Source organism: Canis lupus, chromosome 14 (assembly GCF_003254725.2).
Source record: "Canis lupus dingo isolate Sandy chromosome 14, ASM325472v2, whole genome shotgun sequence".
NCBI classification, from domain to species: Eukaryota; Metazoa; Chordata; class Mammalia; order Carnivora; family Canidae; genus Canis; species Canis lupus.
This window is the reverse complement of record NC_064256.1, coordinates 22,933,085-22,953,128: the sequence shown is the minus strand read 5'-3', so window position 1 is coordinate 22,953,128 and position 20,044 is coordinate 22,933,085. Positions and strand designations below refer to the sequence as shown.

Sequence of the window (20,044 nt, the reverse complement as noted above, 5' to 3'; positions counted from 1 at the left end):
ACAACAACCTCCCAGTAACATGACTTGTTCCAATTTTTTCCTGGAATGCCTTTCTCTAAGAATTAGAAAAATTAAATTCTTTTAAATATTTTTTAAGATTTTATTTATTTATGAGAGACAGAGAGAGAGAGGCAGAGACACAGGCAGAGGGAGAAGCAGGCTCCATGCAGGGACCCCACCATGGGATTCGATCCCAGGCCTCCAGTATCAGGCCCTGGGCTGAAGGTGGTGTTAAACCGCTGAGCCACCCGGGCTGCCCAAGAAAAATTAAATTCTATTCATCCCTCAGGACGTATTATTCAGTTCCTCTTTAATACCGCCCATAGCTGGAAGTAATGCCTGCCTTTCTAAGCTACTTGGCACCTTGTCTTCTATGCCTCTATCAGACTCTTTGTCTCTACACACACACACACACACACACACACACACACACACACACTACTGTAGTAATGCAATTACCTATTACATTGCAATATACTTCCATAGTTTGTGAATTCCTCCAGGATAGGATACATGTAGTCATCATTGTTCTCCCCATTATTTATTGAATCAAAATAAGAAATGCATGACGAAAAATTACACATATACGAATGCTACCATTCCAACTCAAAAATTTAAAAATATTATTGTGAAAACAATATTGAAGAAAATGTCTTAAAATTTAGGTATTCCCATCATGCACCATTGTTTTCATTTCTCTGTTTCTCTTTCAGGATTTATCCATGCTCATACAACATATTTGTCTGAGTAATAAGATGTTAAAAATAGAATTGGCCATGTGTAGTAACTGGTTAAGCCCCCAGCAGACTGGAATAGAACAATAGGTGATGAATACTCCCATGTTCCAAAGTGAGATGCTACCACCTGCAGAACTGGAACAGATTTTATAGCCTGAAGACCCCAAACCTTCCTGAAGAGAGTTTGGAACTGAAAAGTCTGAGAGAGAGTTCTTTGGAGAAACTCATTTTCAAAGAGTCTTACTCCTAATACTCTAGGAGAGATCTAAGAGTGCTGTTGTCCATGGAGCTTGATCTGTGCAAGCTGGAACAGAGACGTGGGTAGAGAATGTGTCCGTCCACTGTCTAAGCCGTGCTGGACAACTCTAAAGGCTGGCTGGTTGTTCTGAAAGATGAGGTGAGGAAACCTTCACTTCTGGAGTTTATCAGGGTGAATGATGCCTGGGAGTGCCCTGCAGACAGGATAGGGGCCACAAGGGTGAGAGAGCAGTGTAGCACAGTCAAATAAGAAAATTGCAGGAGTGAGAGGACCTCAGCTGAGAGACACTGGCAGTGTTCCACTGGTAACAGGCTGGGGTCAGAGAAGGTGGAGTTGGACACCCGCCAGAGAAGAGACCTGGCTGGCTTTAAAAGAACGTGATGAGAGATCCCCAGTGTAGCAGGCTCCAAAGAACGAGGGAGAGCTCCACAATGGAGAAAGGGATCACTTAAATACCTTCTAAAGTCAGAGCAAGGCAGTTGACTTAAGTAGTTCCTTCCTGCTGGTCTACCTGGAAGAGTCAGAAACTGCTCTGCATGAGAGTGTGAAAGGCAGAGAGGTACAAAGTGGGGAAATGGTACAAAGTGGAAATGGAGCACAGTTGACTATGCTCCTTTTTCCACGGCAGGCTTCCAGCCCTGAAGCAGGCCCCAGCCGAGGAGAGGAGAATCTTCAAGCGCAGAGTATTGCCCACTGCATGGGAATAGATATTTTAATTGTGGGAAGCACATAGTTTTTATGATGAAATGTGAAAGAAGTGATTTTTATAAAAAACACTGACCCAAAGACTTATGCACCTTCCTGTGATTTCATCCAAGTGGCTAAATAAATAAATAAATACATATATACATATTTATTTTCTTTAAGATTTTATTTATTTATTCATGAGAAACACAGCTAGTAGAGAGAGAGAGGCAGACACAGGCAGAGGGAGAAGCAGGCCCCAAGCAGGGAGCCTGACATGGGACTTGATCCCCGGGCTCCAGGATCATACCCTGGGCCGAAGGCAGCACCAAACTGCTGAGCCACCAGGGCTGCCCTAAATACATAAATAAAACAAAAAATACTACCCTCAAAAATAGAGACAAAGGGACAGTGGGGAGTAAAATAAAATTGTTTTATAATACATCCTGTGGAGTCCTGCCTTTTCAATGGATTAGTGACATTCAAATGGAATCAGGGTGAGCAAAATATTGTATGCAACTGAAGTTTCAAGTCTTTAATAAGTTAATAAAAATTATAAAATGTAATAATAAATTACAAGAAAGATTTTGCGACTCCATACCAAAATATTGTGTGCACAGTGTGTTGTTACACAGGGCTGAAGCCTACAGTTCTGCAGGCTGTACATTAAATGTCTCCAGAAGGGTTATCTGAGTTGTGATTATTCTGACAGTTGTCAGGTACTAAGAGTCTTAAGAAAAAGGAACTTTTCTAATATGGGATATGATAGTGTATGTTACATGTGTAATACTTTAAAGGGAATGATACTATATATCATGAGAAGCCTTCACACATGGTGTATAAGTTAAGTAAATGCTCAGACTATTAAAATATTATTTTGTGATGATGGATGTTGAGACAGGAAACATGAACCAGTGGGCGTTATACTATCACCCCCATCATTCAGGATAAATCTAACTCCTTCTCTTATGGAGGGGTGTGAATAATGGGAGGAAAGAGATACCAAAAGTTACCTATTCACATAAGTACAATGGAAATATGAAAGCAAGGGCATACTTCCTTGTTAAAGAAAATGGAAAGATCAGTTAGCAAGCATCCCTGTCAGAACTACCGTCATGTATCAACTGCAGCCAGAGATTGAGTAAGGACAAAAAAATTGACAAAAAAAAAAAAAAAAGCATTCCATGAGAATCAACTTGCTACATGGAATTTATAACACAGAAAGTTGTATATGTTGTTATTATTTGTAAATTAAATACCACACATTCTTTATATTAGTAGTATTTTAATAAACTTATATGAACTTGTATACAGATGCAAACACACTTTTTTCCAGAGAACCAATTGTTAAACACTCTTCAGCAAATCACTGGATACCATGCTTCTTCATTTCCTTCCCTTTCCTAGGTCAATTAGATACTAAACCTTTTGATTCTGCTTCCTCAATTATTTCTCAGAATTGTTCACTTTTTCCATCCCCACTGCTGGTACTTGAGAGTCTTATCTCTCACTGGTATTCTGCTACATTTATTAGTAGGTCTCTCAGTCTCCAGGCTTGCTTCTCTGCAATTAATTCTTCACAAGGCCACCAGAGTGATTTCCCTAAAATGAAAATATGATCATGTCACTCCTCTGCTTAAAACTGTTCAGTGGCTCCTTGTTGCTTTCAAGATAAAGTCTAAACCGTTTAACATGGCAACAAAGAAATGCTTACTTATCTTCTGCTCCCTGCACTTCCAAGCTCCATGTCACAGTCTGGACTGGGTGCCTCTTCACATGTCTCTTCTATAGATATTGTTGTATTTTGTTGTCATTACTTGTTTGGGTTTATTTATTTATTTATTTATTTTTATTTTAAAAATTATTTTTAAAGATTTTATTTTATTTATTCATGAGAGACAGAGCAAAAGAGAGAGAGAGGCAGAGACACAGGCAGAGAGAGAAGCAAGCTCCATGCAGTGAGCCTGACATGGGACTCGATCCCGGGTCTCCAGGATCACACCCTGGGCTGAAGGTAGGCACTAAACTGCTGCGCCACCGGGGCTGCCTTGTTTGGGTTTTTTTAAACCAATATTTTGTCACAAAAAATTTCAAACATACAGAAAAGTTGACAGATTTATAAAATAAACTCACTATCCACCATTTAGATTCCATGATTAACATTCGGTCTGTAACTGGCATATTTGCTCTCTCATGTATTTATTTGTCTACCCAGGCCTTTATTCAAATTGCAGATAACAGTGCACTTTGCCTCCAAACACAACAACATGGTATCATTAACCAGCGTTCATCATTTGATTACTTAAACAAATATTTTTGGTAAAATTTGCCATTGCCTTTTACTTCCTTATCTCTTTCACTGGGCTGAAGAGACCTGGGTCTTAGTTGTTTTCTATCCAATGCCTCACATATAGGAGGAACTAAATGTGAGTTAATGCATTTGAGATTTCATCAGATGTTAGTTTCTTGATTCATATATAAAAGTAGTTTGTCACACCTTTGACTTATTCTCTTATTCCTCGACCCAGAAAATTTTGTAGAGAGCAACTGACACTCTACCTGTTCAGAATCATAGGCAATTAAGTATTTTAATCTTTTAATGATAGTAGGTAAATGGACTCTCATGCTGTGTCTTTCCACAAAGGCCCACAAGGTGGTGCCCAAATATCTTTTTTCGACCAATAGTCCCTCAAGACTCAGGGTCTGTCCTAGTTTGTGTATTTGGCATTTCTGAATTTGGTCAATTAGCATAGAATTTGGTTAATTAGCATAATGGAAAACATCTAATTAAAATTACGTACATTAAAAATTGTATAGGTGTAATTTCAGAATCTATCGTTCTGGATATAAACAATACATAATGATTAATAATAGATATATTTGTGCAGAGTTTTAGATTAAAAGATTTTTCATATCCCAAAATAGTAAAAATATTAATTCACCTCAGGTCTCTTTCACTGTAAACTTTATCCATGAATAGTTTACTTTTAGTAAAGAATTTAAAAGGACAGAAGAAACAAACTATTGCACAGGAGAAACTATATGATTTAGATGTAACTCGAAAAGCAGATGGCTCTCTTACCTCAATTAGGGAGAATGTTGTGTAAACCAGAGTTGTAAACGGTTGATATAATGTGGCATAGTAAGTTACTTAATCTTCTTGAAAACACTTAAGTTCTAGAAATTTGATAATTATTTAAAAATTTTCCTTTTTTTGGATATTCTTAATAATCCCAAATGGGCTGACTAGACCACTCAAATGGGTGTATCTTTAATGAAAGATATCCAGCTGCAACACGAAGATAAACTCTAGGCCATTACAGTAATAATAGCAAAAATAGCATTCTTTTTTCTTTTATGAAGACTTTCCTATAGCCAACACTGTACACTGCAAGTAATGGGAAAAATTAGAGGTATTAAGGTAGATGTTGTCAAGTGGGTGTATAAAGGAGGTAGGCTCCCTGTAAGAAATAATAAAGGCATAATGAAGACTCTAAAAAAAAAAAAAAAAAAAAAAAGACTTTGCTACAGAACAACTGTCAGAAAGGCATGGACCCCAAGTTGACTTGGAATCATCATCATTATCTGTGCATTCTTATTTGGACTATGTATGTCCAATTGCACACTAATTTGAGACCATTCAAGACTGCAGTATTCACCCGTGGTATCCTGTTTCTTTGGGTGCAAAGCAAATTGCCTTATATAAATGGACAGGACAAAAGATTTTCTTTGGAGTCATCTACCTAATCAGCTTAGTGCTGATTGCCACTCCGAGAATGAAAGGAGGAAAACTCTGGGTTCTGGTTACCCTATTTGACTTGGGGGGATGGAAGGAAAAGGATGTGCAGGCAGGACTCCAACCCATCCCCAACTTCAGTCAGAACAGTTCCAAATCAGGAGGGCTTTAGTCCATATCTCCCCTTCAGGAGTTACCTGTTTGCTTCTTTCAGGTATGTTATTCAGGAGGTTGTACTCTACCCCAAGAAAAAAGAGAGATGAACATCCACAAAAATGGCACTTCCTTGTCCATGGATTCTCATTTCACAAAAGTGTTAAGTGTGGCTAACATTCATGGGCTATTTAAGTATATATGTGGTTGCTTCTTGGGAAATTCCATTTGTGCTTCTGCATGATACCCACTGTTTTTTCTTTCTGTTAATGAAGCCTCACAAAATTTGCTCAGTTCCTCAAAAACTGTGTTATGGTGCAGAGACAATAAAAACATGAACATTCACACAGATAAGAAATTTAATGATGCAGTTGTTGTAAGTGAGGCTAAGGGGTCAGATACATCTGAGTTAAGATATCATTCTGGCATTCTCTAGCATTAGTATGACAGTGGGAAAGTTACCTCACTCATCTCATCCTCAACATCCTCATCCTCAAAACGTGAAATCTTACAGCACTTATTGTATGTAGGTGGTGGTGCTTTGGGAGGGCTAAGTGCCATAATGTGTACAAAGCACTTAGCACAGTGCCTCGAACCTGGTGAAGTGTTCACAAAATGGAAGCTATTATTATTACAATAAGCAGATCTGTAAATGTCAAAGTGCTTTCCTAAGAAGGCTGATTATAAATTATGACATGAATGTTTATATTGCTATCTCTGATCAGCTTGGTACTCTATCTTGGAGGCAGTTTGCTGAGAAGCCTATTAGTTGTCTAGGAGTGGAGTGCCTTCTCTGCAGTATGTTTTGCACTGGTAAACATCGACTTAACATAGGTCATAACCACGAGGTAGAAACTAGAAATAAAGAGAATAAAGCCACTTGAGTGACTATCTTCCTGGGACAGAGAGCTCGGAATGTTGAGCACTGTAAACCTAGCTCTCGTGTTATAGTTTGGAAGGATCTTGATAGCTAATTAAATTCACTCCCTCATTTCATAAATGGAAGACTGAGGTCCCCATATAAGAGACAGAACCAGAGCTAAATTCAGATCACTCTTTCACTGTATATTATATCAATTTTTGATTATGAAAAATTTCAAAAATCAGTTTTGCATCTGAGCCTGTTGTCACCTGTACTCCCTCACAGAGCTGTTCAGAACCAGTATCACACAAAGCACACTCCAGGCAAAGAAACGTAGACATAGAAGGAGGACATGGAATAAGAAATAGCAGGCTGTCAATAAATGCCTAAAATGTTGGAAATCTGCTCAAGTTATTTTTTTAACAGTCTAGAGAACACAGATTTGTTCTGAGAGGATACTGTTCCTTTAAACTACTTACTGATCCCACCCAGATCTTGCACCCTGGCCAAGTGCCTGACCACTCTTGCTTTAACTTAGGCTAATAAACTCAAATAAAAGATTGCAAAACTTCCAAGACCAAAGACAATTTTTATTTCTACAGAAAAGAACAATATCAAATAGCCAACTCCATCCCCAACAATGGTCCTTGCTGTTGACATTTGCTTAATCAGTCTTTAATTCCTGTTTGACAAACTTTATAAGGTAAGACATAACTGTTTTATTTTAATCACTTGAAATCAGATAGTACCACTGAGGCACTGTGGAAGACTAAAAGCTTTACCTACTTATGTGAAGAAAGCTTATCAAAATTTTCTATCCTCTGCTATTACTTTAAATTAATTATTAGAAAGTTTAAATAATTATTCAAATGTAGATGTTTAAAAATTTTTTCAAAGCTTAAAATTGATTTTTAATTTGCAGTCTACTACCTAGAATTGCAATGATATTAATGTCTTTTGGAAACTCTTTTTATTAATTTGGAACATATTTTTATAACTCAGTATTGATCACAGAATATTTTATAATTTGGCTAGTTTGGCAATTTGAATAAAGTCTTCATTTGATAATTTTATCTTTCTGTGAAACAAATGAGATATAAATACTGTGAATACAATTTTAAACTGTGTTGAAAGAATTTTATTTTTGAAAAATCCCAAAATATAAAGTCTTTTGGATTTATTGATTCTAGTATTTACCCAAAATAAATTTTAGGCAAAAAAGGCAAATATATGGCATTTGATTAAAGATAATCATTGTTTCTGCATTTATAAAAATGTAACTTATAGTGAACATAGAAGTTTATGTTTCCTTTATTTAACTAATGGTCTTTTTCCCCAGAAATCTATTTTTGTGTTATATATAAGTGAGAGAAAGGTAAGAATTATTTAAAACTGAGGCAAAATAAAACATGGCAAAAATGGTTAGAAATGAGTGTGCTCTCAAGGTGCCAAACTAATATAGAAGAAAGATTTTAGGATGGTAGTAGGACTAAAAACCCAAAGATATAAGGGTGTCCTCTGGCTAATAGCAGTAAAGAGAGGGCAAAAGCAAGACTGCTTTGGTAGAGCTAGATAAAAAATATCAGAGCAAATAGTAATGAAATATGGGACAATGATTAGTGTTAATGAATAAGTTGTGATAGTGAACAACTTATTATATATACAAAGCTTCAGGTATGAATTCATGATTATATGCAAAAAAAACTATATGAGCAGGTCCTTAGTTTTAGGAAACACAAGCCTTTATTTAAAGACAGCATTTCTACAGCCCAAAAATGAGGCCTACAAATGAGGAGAAAGTGGTTTTCTGCTCAGGATCATGCAGGGGAATCACCTTCATTAGATTTTTTAAGAGTCGTATTGATTATGTAGCTTGTTAAATCTCTCCTATTTTCAATGAAATTAAATTCTCAGCCTCTTATTTCCATAACTTCTGTGACCTGCTTATGGTATGAGCTCAACAAGAGAAAAGTTATGTGTAATACTAGGGAGATAATGTTATTTCTCCTGCCTTCCCCCCTGAAAATGCTCCAGCAGCTGTGTTCTGCTACATAGCCTTATTCTTACACTAGTCTTCAGAGTTAAACTTGTACATCCTTCTGTATTCTTCTCTTTGGTTAACAAAGAATTACTTGGGGAAGGATGTCCTTTATGTATTCTGTTTCCCCAGCAAACTTCTTGTTCTTTTTCTTTTTTAAACACCCACATCTTCACATCTTAGCATACCTGATCTGAAGAACAGTTGACATTTGGTCAATTGCACTTGATGCACTTGTCAACAGAGGTTCTTGGCTATACTGATACAAAGTCAACTTAATAAGTTTTCTGCTAGAGAATGTTATTGAGAAGCAAATTACAGCATGGAGCCATCCATTGGTTCATCCTCAACCCCTCAGATTTGATTCCTTTTTGGGTTTCTCAATCTGGCTTGTACGAAAGAACTAGTCATCCATTTCATTTCCCACTGCCTTTGCATATATTTCTATCTCTTATTTGAGCCTGGAAAAATCATGCTTATGATTTCCCAGTTCCCATTCCCTAAAGGCAAAGTGAAGGAAAATGTGATTTCCTTTTCCAGAACTTCTGAAGTCAGTATAGTTTAAGAAGGAAAGCATTTCCAAACCATGCAGAATGTTGATTTAAAAAAAAGCTTTCTTGTTATTTCTCAAGTATACTGAGCTAGCCCCTCATGAGTTTCCTCTTGCCAGGGAAGCCCGTGAGTTTAAAAGTCATTTGGTATAGAACTGCACATATTGAGAGATGAAGACGGCTGTAGATTTTAATACAGGATTAGATTTTTCGTTGTTAATCTACCCAGAAAAATGTTTCACAGGAACGTTCAGAGGAAGTGTTTCCTGATTTCAAGTGTCATTTCTGTCCATCAGTTCTTCACGAGAAGAACAGTGTTTCTTTCTGAGCAAGTCTATAATTTTTGTTCTCATACTCTTTTGATTCATTATATATGAATGCAGCTATGGTCCAGCTTGGAGCTCTGTTGATGAAGTTTCCAAGTAAGAGTACAAAAGAGAGATGGTGTTCTATGGGAATGGGAAGGGCGATTCCATTTTTGACTAGCCTTTTGAACTCACTAAAATTGTGCATGTATTAATAACACTGCAATGATGGTGGTTCTCTCTAACTCTGTGAAAATATTGAGATGATCAGGAATTGGTCATAATGAAACAATGATGTAGCAATCTGATATCACCTTGAAGAATGTGGAAATGTCAAAACAGACCCTGTGCTTGAAACAAAGTCATCGTATAGAGTGAGACTGAAGTGTTTTTAAAAGGCTTTCCCCACTCTCTGCTAACCATAATAAAATGGGAAATTCAGATTACTTGGATGTAATTCTTTGACTATATAGAAAAATTCACTAGCAGGGGTGCCTGGGTGGCTCAGTGGTTGAGTGTCTGCCTTCACCTGAGGTCATGATCCTGGGGTCCTGGGATCCAGTCCCACATAAGTCTTCCTGCAGAGAGCCTGAATCTCCCTCTGCCTATGTCTCTGGCTCTCTCTGTGTGTCTCTCATGAACAAATAAATAAAATCTTAAAAAAAAAAAAAAAAAGAACTATTCACTAGTAAATGTTTGGTTGTGGTGCCATGATTTACTTGGATTAGAATCTTTTAAAATCTCAATGTGGATGTTCTTCTGCAAACATAAATGAAAACCCTTTTCTCCTGTCACATGCCAGTTTTCAATTCTGCTGGCTTGAAGTTTAAAATAGCAGACACTGTATTTTGCAAAAGTATTTGTAACCGATTTTTTCTGTTAAAGGTGCTACAAGACAGATGACTTTTCACCATCTATCATAATGTGGAACAGACATTTTGTCTTCTATCTCCTGCTTTTGCCAGCTTTTATGAACCAAACAATATATGGACAAAGAAAGAAAGGATCAAAATCCAATTTATTTGCAAGGAAAAATGATCTCCAGGGTAAATAAAAATGTTCTGTTTCTGTTTTTTTTTTTAATTTTATTTATTTAAAGATTTTGTTTATTTATTCATAAGAGACAGACAGAGAGAGAGAGAGAGAGGCAGAGACACAGGCAGAGGGAGAAGCAGGCTCCATGCAGGGAGCCTGATGCGGGACTCTATCTCGGGACTCTAGGATCATGGCCTGGATGGAGGGCAGGTGCTAAACCACTGAGCCACCCAGGGATCCCCTGTTTCTGTTTTTAGTGATTAGTTTTAGCCTGTTAGGATGCTAATATGAATTTTTCCAAGTAGCAGTTGATGTAGATAGCAAACCATATATATAAAAACATATGTAATATTCTATTTTAATATAATAATAATATATGCTATATACTTATAGAGCATACTTACAAAAACATCAGATATTTTAGAGCCCTTATTTCATTTGCCTCACTGTAGTTTTGTGAAATGGGAATGACAGACACTGCCACTCTCATAGATAAATTGAGGCCCAGAGACATTAAGTGGCACATCCAAGGCCAAAAGGCAAATTAATGGCTAAGAGCTAGAATTCAAACTTAAGTTATCTGCTTTTATGTTTCTTTTCCCTCATTGCTATAATGTGATGTGGATAGTCATTTTCTCCCTTGATTTCAAAAAAGCTAAAAACAAGCAAAAAAACAACCGCCAAAACAAGATGGGACCTCACAATTGTGACACACAACCTGAGAATTAGGCAGAGCACTATTTACTTCTAGACAACTTTGCCCAATATCTGTTGAATTCTGGGATGCCTGGATGACTCAGTCGGGTAAGCATCTGACTCTTGATTTTGGCTCAGGTCATGATCTTGGGGTAGTGAGATCAAGCCCTATATCAGGCTTCAGGCTCAGTGTGGAGTCTGATTGATATTCTCTCTCTCTCTCTGTTTCTGCCCCTTCCTCCTCCTCTCAAAAGAAAGAAATAAAATTAAATATATATACATATATTTGTTGAATATTTAAACAGGCTTTAAAGACACTTAAAAATACATGGAATTTTTGCTTATTCATTTACTTTTGATTTACATGATTTTACAAGAAGCAAATAATTTATAGATTTGGAAAGAGATATAGTTCTTCACAGCTTTAGCTGTATCTACAAGATGCTTCTCTTTTTCACTCCCCTCTCCTCTCCTCTCAAAACAAAAACAAAAACAGCAAAACAAAACAACAACAAAACCATACACATCACATTACTTCAGGGCTTTTGTTATGCAAAGTAATTTCATGAGTAGGAACAAATATTTTGCCTAACTTATTTGTTCTATTTCAGACTCTACTTGCTTCATAGATGTTGTCTTCGTTGTGGACAGCTCTGAAAGTTCTAAAATTGCCCTCTTTGATAAACAGAAAGATTTTGTGAATAGCTTGAGTGACAAGGTTTTCCAGTTGACCCCAGTTGGCTTCTTGAAATACGACATCAAACTGGCAGCGCTTCAGTTTAGCAGCTCTGTCCAAATTGATCCACCTTTTTCCTCTTGGAAGGATCTGCAGACTTTTAAACAGAAGGTCAAGTCTATGAATTTCATTGGCCAAGGCACCTTCTCTTATTATGCCATCTCCAATGCCACTATGCTACTTAAGAGAGAAGGGCGTAAAGATGGTGTGAAAGTGGCTTTGCTGATGACCGATGGCATTGACCATCCAAAGAATCCAGATGTCCAGAGTATTTCTGAAGATGCCAGAACTGCAGGAATATTATTTATCACCATTGGACTTTCCACTGTAGTCAATGAAGCCAAACTTCGTTTGATATCTGGGGATCCACCCAGTGAACCCATTCTACTGTTAAGTGATCCAACCCTTGCAGATAAAATTCGTGATCGCCTGGTAGGTATCTAATGAGTTTTTTTTTTTTTAAGATTTTATTTATTTACTCATGAAAGACACAGAGAGAGAGAGGCAGTGACATAGGCAGGGGGAGAAGCAGGCTCCCCATAGGGAGTCCTACGCAGGACTCAATCCCAGGATCCTGGGGTCACGACCGGAGCCAAAGGCAGATGCTGAACCACTGAGCCACCCAGGTACCCCTAATGAGTTGATTATATATATATATTTCCAGTCATATTATGATACATTAATTACAAAGTCTGTAAAGATTAGGTACTGAGTCAGAAAGATGAAAGAAAAAGGATTCACCTTGGAAATAGCTAGGAGAATCTTTCTGAAGTCTCTCTCCACCTTCTTGATAGTTTATACCAGATAAACTGGGAAAGTACAAGGCTCATGCTCTGGAATTGCATTCCTACCTTTATAGCAGTCAATGCTGAGGATTTTGGAAGAATTACTTTCCAATCATACACTTCAGGCTCTTGTTTATACATCCTGGGATCATGAGCATTGCTGACTTATATTCACTTTGTGGCCAACTTGTGGTCTGCTGTATTTGTACTAAGTTGGTTTTTTCCCATTTAACATCTGCAGAAATATTTTGACTCAATGTCTCACCTACTGTTCTATTATGCTACTCAAGCAAAGTTCTTAGACTTTCTTTCTTTCTTTTTTATTATGTCCTTGTTCTTAGACATTAGCAAGCCTACCCAATTTAAAATCACTTGTGGCTAGCAGTCACCCTAGAGTTTCTCTCTGCAGATCAGTGAGTGCTATTTGATTGGGCTGATTAGTTGAGTTAATGCTTTTCTTTGTTGATTGCTCAGCTGTGTGTGAGATTCTTTCTGCTCAGGAAAACACAAGGCAAAGCAATGAAAATAAAATCCTTCTTTACAGTGTTTCTCAAGAAGAAAACTCCTGGAGAAAAAGTGGTTGATTTGTTAAGTGTTAAAAATTGATTTTCTTAAAAATATTGATTTTCTTTGGTTTCTTGAGAAGAGAGCAAGGCAAGTGTGTCCTTTAGGTACTGAGCATTTTATATGGCTGTTTTCTATAGGTTGCAAAAAAACTCAGCCTTGTTTCAGAGATTTTTTTTGCCCCTTTTGTCCCTTCCCCAATCCTTTTCCTAACATTTCTCTTATAACTTACAAATCAATATTAACTATAAAATATTACTTTGTAAGTTATTCTTGCAATTGTTGCTTTTGGCATGAGACACTGACTTTTTAAAATCTAAATAATAATTATCACACCTTGAGTGCTCTGTGTACTAGGCATTGTTCTGAACACTTTACATATTTTATTTTATTAAATGTTTATGACATGATGTAGGTACTATATTATCTTTATAGTTGAAAATGTAAGAATAGGCAAAGGCCCTGGAGTCTTCATGCTTGACCCTGTGAAATTATATTGAAAGGGGAAAATAATAACTATGTTTTAAGGTTTTCTCAGTCAGAACTGCCTTGGAACAGTTTAGCAACATCCCTCCTCCAAAGTTATATTGTTTCTAGCCTCTTTTCCATGGACATTCAGGGTAGATTGGGAGAGCTCTGCCTTCCCTAGAGATGATGGATTTGGCCCCCAGGGTGCTTAAGGTGAGTGCTCACCCTGAGCATCCCCTTCAAATAAAAGGGAAATGTGCAGGAGATGCCTAGCTAACTGCCTAGAGCTGGCTGTGCCATAATTTAATCAGTCCTTACCACTAACTTGAAACAGCAGTTTCCAGCATGTGCAGGAGAGAACACTGGAATTGAGATAATGAGTTGCCAATTGCTGACTATAGAAGCTCCTTGTTTGGACAGTTGTGTAGGCCCAGGAGATTCCTACTTGGTCCAGATACTCTCTCCTCACAGAGAGCTCCTGACCAACTCAGAACACGGGGTCTTGGCTGTAGACTTGAAGCAGGACTATTTGTTCGTTTCTGAGGAAACCAGAGAATGACCAAATGTCCCAACGACCCTGCTCTTCCTCAGCATCCTGTGACTTCAGCTTGTTTGTTCAGATGGAAACTCTATGAACAAGCCACTTCTTAGGAGACGCTGCTTTCTAAACACTTCCAACATCCAAAGGGCCTATTAGCCCCTTCAAAGAACATTATACTAAGCTTCAGTGTTTCAAATCGCCACTGTGTAGGAGGCAGAACTTGACTCTTGGTCAGGCCTTTGGAAAAGTTCCTCCTCTAATCTATTTCTATTACGTTTTTAGTTGAATTCTTAAACTTTTCACTTTGAAATAATTATGTGGTTGACTTTCTAAAATAAATTAATTAGGTATAGTTTAAGTACAAAACTGCATCTATTTAAGTTTTGCTAGATGTATATATTCATGAAACCACTAACACAGTATACATTTCTGGCACCCTCAGATTTCTTCATGCCTCTTTGTAAGATATTCTTCCCTTGTCTCTAAGCTCCTGATCTGATTTTTGTCACTCCAGATTAGTGTACCCTTTCTAGGCTTTTATATAAGTAAGCTTATGTAGTGTGTACTCTTTTTCTGTCAGAGTTCTCATACCCAGCATAATGATTTTGGAATTCAACTGGGCTATTTTTTGTATCAGAAGTTTATTTTTGTTGTTGCGGAGCCGACTTAGTTGAATTTTAACGGACATGAGTGCCCACAATGAATACATCTTGCAGGAGCCAAGACAAATCAAAGAATCATGACCAACTCCTTGGCATCTCTAGTAGAAAGTATCATGTAAGAACTCCCATGAAAAATTTCAGTTCTGAATATCCCAAGAGAGATCTGATGATTACACATTGAAAAGGTTATGTAAAATGTATGTAAAATGTTTAATACTATTTTATTATGATTTACATAACAGTATCAAAACCAAAAAAATAATTCCAACTCGATGTCCATAAATATTAGTTGGTCTTTTAGAAGAGATTTTATGGTGACTATTTGGCTGGTATATTAAGCTGCAAATATTTTTTGTTGTAGAGTTTGTAATCCTTGCCTACTAATCTCTTTATTCTCATCCCCTTTGTTATTGTGCCAGTAATGTTGACGCTTCAACAGTGACACCTCACAGTTCCTCTGTCTTCTTCTCATACTCATACTCATTCACAAAATTGGCAGTTTCATCCTAGCCCTCTTCTTTCACATATATGCCATCATAAAACTCTTCCTCCATTAATAAAATACACCTTCTCTTGCTCTGAGGAGGTCTTTTCTCTATTTGTCCTCTCTAGTTAGATCACAGTATCCACCCAGATCCTAACTAATGTGCCCTTCTCTATGGCTTTGATCATGTTCCCTCAGGTGTACTCCACATAACCTGCCTCTCAGCCTAAGTGAAAGTACTCACTACATCCCAAGGTGTCCAGTTCCCCCCACATGGGTCCTTTCATCCACTCTTTCTAAATGGTTCTCCTCACTGCTTCCTTTGTCTTATTGCCCACACTAGTCTTTATGACTTTTCTCTTCATAACCTTTAACATACAGAGTAGCATTCCATCAGTGAGTTGGTCTTTGGCATTCCTCTCTTGGAAATTATCCAGAAAACCCACCTATTTCAAGAAACTGCCTTGTTAACCACCTCCCCACCCAGTCTGGGATCTCCCACTCTGCTTGCTGTGTGTTCTGTCCTGGGGCTTATAGACTATAAGTGCCCTTGGGGACAGAACTTTGTTCTTTGTGTGAAACAGTCTCATCTATTGTGCCGTCTTGGGTCCATTTTTGTTTCCTTAGGAATATAAATTCCAGCAAATGCAAAATCAAATGAGTTTCAATATTTGTTATGCTGTTATGGTTTTAAGCCTCATGGCACATGTTTTTAAAGAGTTCATGTACAAAGCAGAAATTAAATTCTCAAAGGAAAAGCTGAAAGACATGTAAAATTATACATCAGGCATAGTAGCAGCTAAATTCATGAATTTAAAAACTGATATTGGCTAATAGAAGGATGTTGCTTATCATAAAAGGGTTGTAAGGTGACAAAACTTTGAAGTTTTCTTTATTCAGTAGTTGTTTTCGAATATTACAATTTGACTTGAATTATTAGTTGTTTTTGTCTCTTAAATTCTCTTCAAATTTCTTTTCTTCTCTCCCTCTTAGAAAAACTAAACTTCTTACATGTGTTTAAATATTTTTATAATTTGGATCATATTCTGTATATCCATCTGCAACTACCTTTTTCACTCAGTGTCTTTGGAAAATTTTCTATGTTTAAATATGTACATCCAATGCATTCATCTTAACTGTTGAATAATGTTTTGTTTATTGATGCATTCTAATATTGATGAATATTATTTCCAAATTCCAATTTTTCACTATTAAATATAATAAATTCTGAAATATATAGGAAGTACAAGAATTTTCCTAAGATATGACTGCAAGAAAGGTCAGAATAATTGGTGGGAACAAGGACTTGTCCTGGGCAGCCTAGAAATAGAGCACACACATCTTCAGGTTTATAGGCACAGCCAAATGTTTAGAAGAGGGTAAATGCCATTGTACACTAAGACTGTTAGGACATTTGAATTCCCATTTCTTCACATGACTTTCTAGTTCATAAAGACACAAGTATCTCACGTGCCTTCAGTCTGGATTTACATTGTCTAGTTATTTTAAATCATTGAAGTGGGGAGTGAATGGGAGGGAGAGAAGGAAAGAAGGCCATAGGTAAGACTCTGAAGTTTCTGGATGGCCTCAGTGGCCAGAGTTTTACAACCCCTGGGACCACATAGTCAAACTCTCTTGTTTTTCATATATGTGAAAAATGACCTAGAAGGATTATGTGACTTGTCCAAGGCCACACAGCTAGTTAATGGTGGTCACCGAATGAAAACCTTGGTTGACAATTCCTGGCCTAATTTTTGCTCCCATTAAATCATTAGGGCCACTTAAAAGCATTTTGCTATATCTTCCCTCCGTATTATCAGTTTATATGGAAATAAAGGTAAAGTAAAAATAAAACTAAAAAGATGTGGGTTCCTCCATAAAGGCACAAGTCTGACTTATCTTCATTTTTAATATCTTGTAACAAATATTTTAGTGCTTTTTACTTCCATTTTTGTTTTATCAAATGCAAATTAACTCTTGAGATTCAGTCATAAAACATCAATCTGACACATAGTTTCCATGTTATGAAAGCAATAATTCTATCTGTAAGCAGAGGTTAATTTCTTTCCTGTGTTTGGCTTCAGACATGGCCTTCAGTTCAGTTGTCAAGTAACACCCATTAAGTGGAAGTAGGTTAGGGAGGCCTAGATGTTAGACAAAAATCAGATTGTGATTTCTCCAAAATCATGGATTTAAAGGAGTTTTGAAAAATATTCTGATTAATTAATTTGTGTGTAAGTATAAAGTAGCACTTGAATTTGGTGAAGTGGCTCAGTCAAGTGTGTGACCTTGGGCAAGTTACATACAGCACTGCAGACCTATGTCTCTTAAGGGCAAAATTAGAGGTTGGACCTGACTGACTTCAAAGGCTTATTTCATGATATGAAATGATCACTCTAAAATTAATGCTTTAATGCTGAAAAACAAATGCATGTATGTATAGGGATGGAAAAACAAAAGAAGAGAAAACACACAATTATGTGTTCTAGGTGTCTATAAGTAAAAATGAGAAATTTTTGTTAGGACTGAATAAGCTTGTAGCCAAATTATGGAGTTTAGAGAGCTGATAAAGGAAACAAAAGATAGAACACAGAGTGCAACAGGATAAAGTTCCTAGAAAATAGAATAATTTTTAATGTTAGTGCCCTTCATGCCTCTTATTATATGGCTCAAAGTGTTCCTGGAGTGGTTGGCTGGTAGGCTCTATTGCTTTTACAAGGTTAAAAAGCTGAATTACTGTCCTTCCTGGAAATTTCATATCCCATAGGGAATAATTAAGACTAATAAGAAGCTGAAAGCAGAACCATGAATCGAGTTAATATTTTATTCTTTTTTCCCTCCTAGGATATCTTATTTGAAGAGAAGGTAAGTACTACATGCTTTGATTATTATGAATTAACTCTAAAAGTTTGCATAATCAAATCAGCATTACAATTCACATTAGAAGATGTGTCTAAACAAAAATGCTTAATTCTTTTAAAAATGAGCCACTCCATTTTGAGGCAGCCATCTGATTTCTTTATGTACCTATGTATACTGCAAGTTTCAAAATTTGGAAAAAGTAGGAAGTATTTAATATGATTCTAGAGAGTGATTTTAGAAATCATTGATAACCTAATAGTGTGGTTGTTTTGTTTTTTAAGATTTGATTTTTAAGTAATCTCTACACCCACGCAGGGCTCCAACTCACAACTCCGAAATCAGGAGTTACACACTCCACCGACTGAGCCCACCAGGCACCTTGCAAAAGGCATAGTTTTTGCTCACTTTGATATGAGTTCCTTTATTCTAAGCCTATATTTGGCACCAGGTACATAGGGGTTCTCCACCTTGGGAGGTGTGCCTGGTGTTGGCCCGGATTCCTGGCCAGGAGACAGCTCAGAGTCTCCCACTGCTACCTGGTGATTGATTTTAAGCTCATCCTTCTTGATGGTGGCAACCACACCAAGTGGCAAAGGAAGCTGGCCAATATTGGTTGGATAGTGCTTAGCGCAGTAGATGACCACCGGGTTGCTGAGGACTTCTTTACTGAACGTGTGTTTCTTAACACAAAGAGTTTGGAACATGTGAATTTTGTTTGATAAGCTGCTTATTAAACATCAGGAAATTTACAAGTAGTACCACATAAAATAATTGGAGCCAACCAAACCCTACAGAGCACCACATTTCATCAAATGGTCAGATTCATCATGTACCATTGAAACAGGAAAGGACCCTGCCAATTAAACTATGATATAGTACTGTCTTATAGATTACAGTTCTTGATTTTATACTTATGGTAAGAGTCCCTCTAAATTTATTTAGATATAGATTTTTAAATCCTGTATTGCTTTTGTGCATACATATGAGGGACAATTGAGGCAAACTAAATTGGTTATTTCTAAAACATCTTTGCATTCAGAGTCTGAATCTTCTGAATCATTTTTTTGTCTCTGAGTCACTGATGCGCTTCTGCCCCACTGCAATATTGGCCTCTGAGCCATCAAAAATACTGGTGATGAAGCATTTCTTGAGTATGTGCCAGTTGTGTCTCTGGAGTTTTCTTCCATTTCACTCTAAGTTTTGAAGTTCGTGTGCAGAAAATAACAACTTCATTATGATCAGGCCTGATTCAATTAAGACTCATTCTGACTTTAAAATAAGGAGAAATGAATATTCTAGAATTGATAAAATATATCACATGTTTTCCTTTTGGACTAAAGGAGTAGTTGATATTTGTATATTATTGAGCTTTGATGTGCTGTAGAAAAGAGAAAAAGTAGAAATTTTAAAAATCCACTGAAAATGTTCATTTTCAATTTTCACTGGCAACTAGATGTTATACATATATTTTTGATGAAGGTCTATTTTATCTAACCATGGCAATGTTTAATAATACTTTATTAGCTAGCTGGCTTTTACTAGATCTGAGTTAGCCTAGAAGGATTGAAAAGAGAGAACAAAATCTTCATAAATTTGCAAGATAAAATTTCATCAAAGGAGTGTTCAATCTAGTTATGTACTGAATAAGATTGGAAATACTGTGTTTCATTGCGTGTTAATACTGGATTTCATTCTTGGTGCAGTGTGAACAGAAGATTTGTGAATGTGAGAAGGGGGATCCAGGTGACCCAGGGCCTCCTGTGAGTATGTTTCTACTCTGAACTGAGGGTCAAGTCAGAAAGCCCTAGTCATGATTACTCTGCTTGCCCTTGAAAACACCAGCGCTGTTTTGTGCTGGTGAAAAGCAGTTGTGTGCAAATAGCAGC

General features: G+C 36.9%; 1 protein-coding gene across 1 annotated transcript in view; it reads left to right on the top strand.

Annotated features, from left to right (window-relative positions):
- Window positions 1-6,976: 6,976 nt before the first annotated feature.
- The window catches only part of COL28A1 (collagen type XXVIII alpha 1 chain), a 162,135-nt gene continuing 149,067 nt past the window's right edge, over window positions 6,977-20,044 (top strand). Inside the window, exons 1-5 of the mRNA XM_025471268.3 lie at window positions 6,977-7,134; window positions 10,211-10,371; window positions 11,668-12,224; window positions 18,141-18,161; window positions 19,862-19,918. Of these exons, the coding sequence (XP_025327053.3) occupies window positions 10,248-10,371; window positions 11,668-12,224; window positions 18,141-18,161; window positions 19,862-19,918 (759 nt within the window). The 5' untranslated portion in view covers window positions 6,977-7,134; window positions 10,211-10,247. The remainder of the gene's footprint in view (window positions 7,135-10,210; window positions 10,372-11,667; window positions 12,225-18,140; window positions 18,162-19,861; window positions 19,919-20,044) is intronic.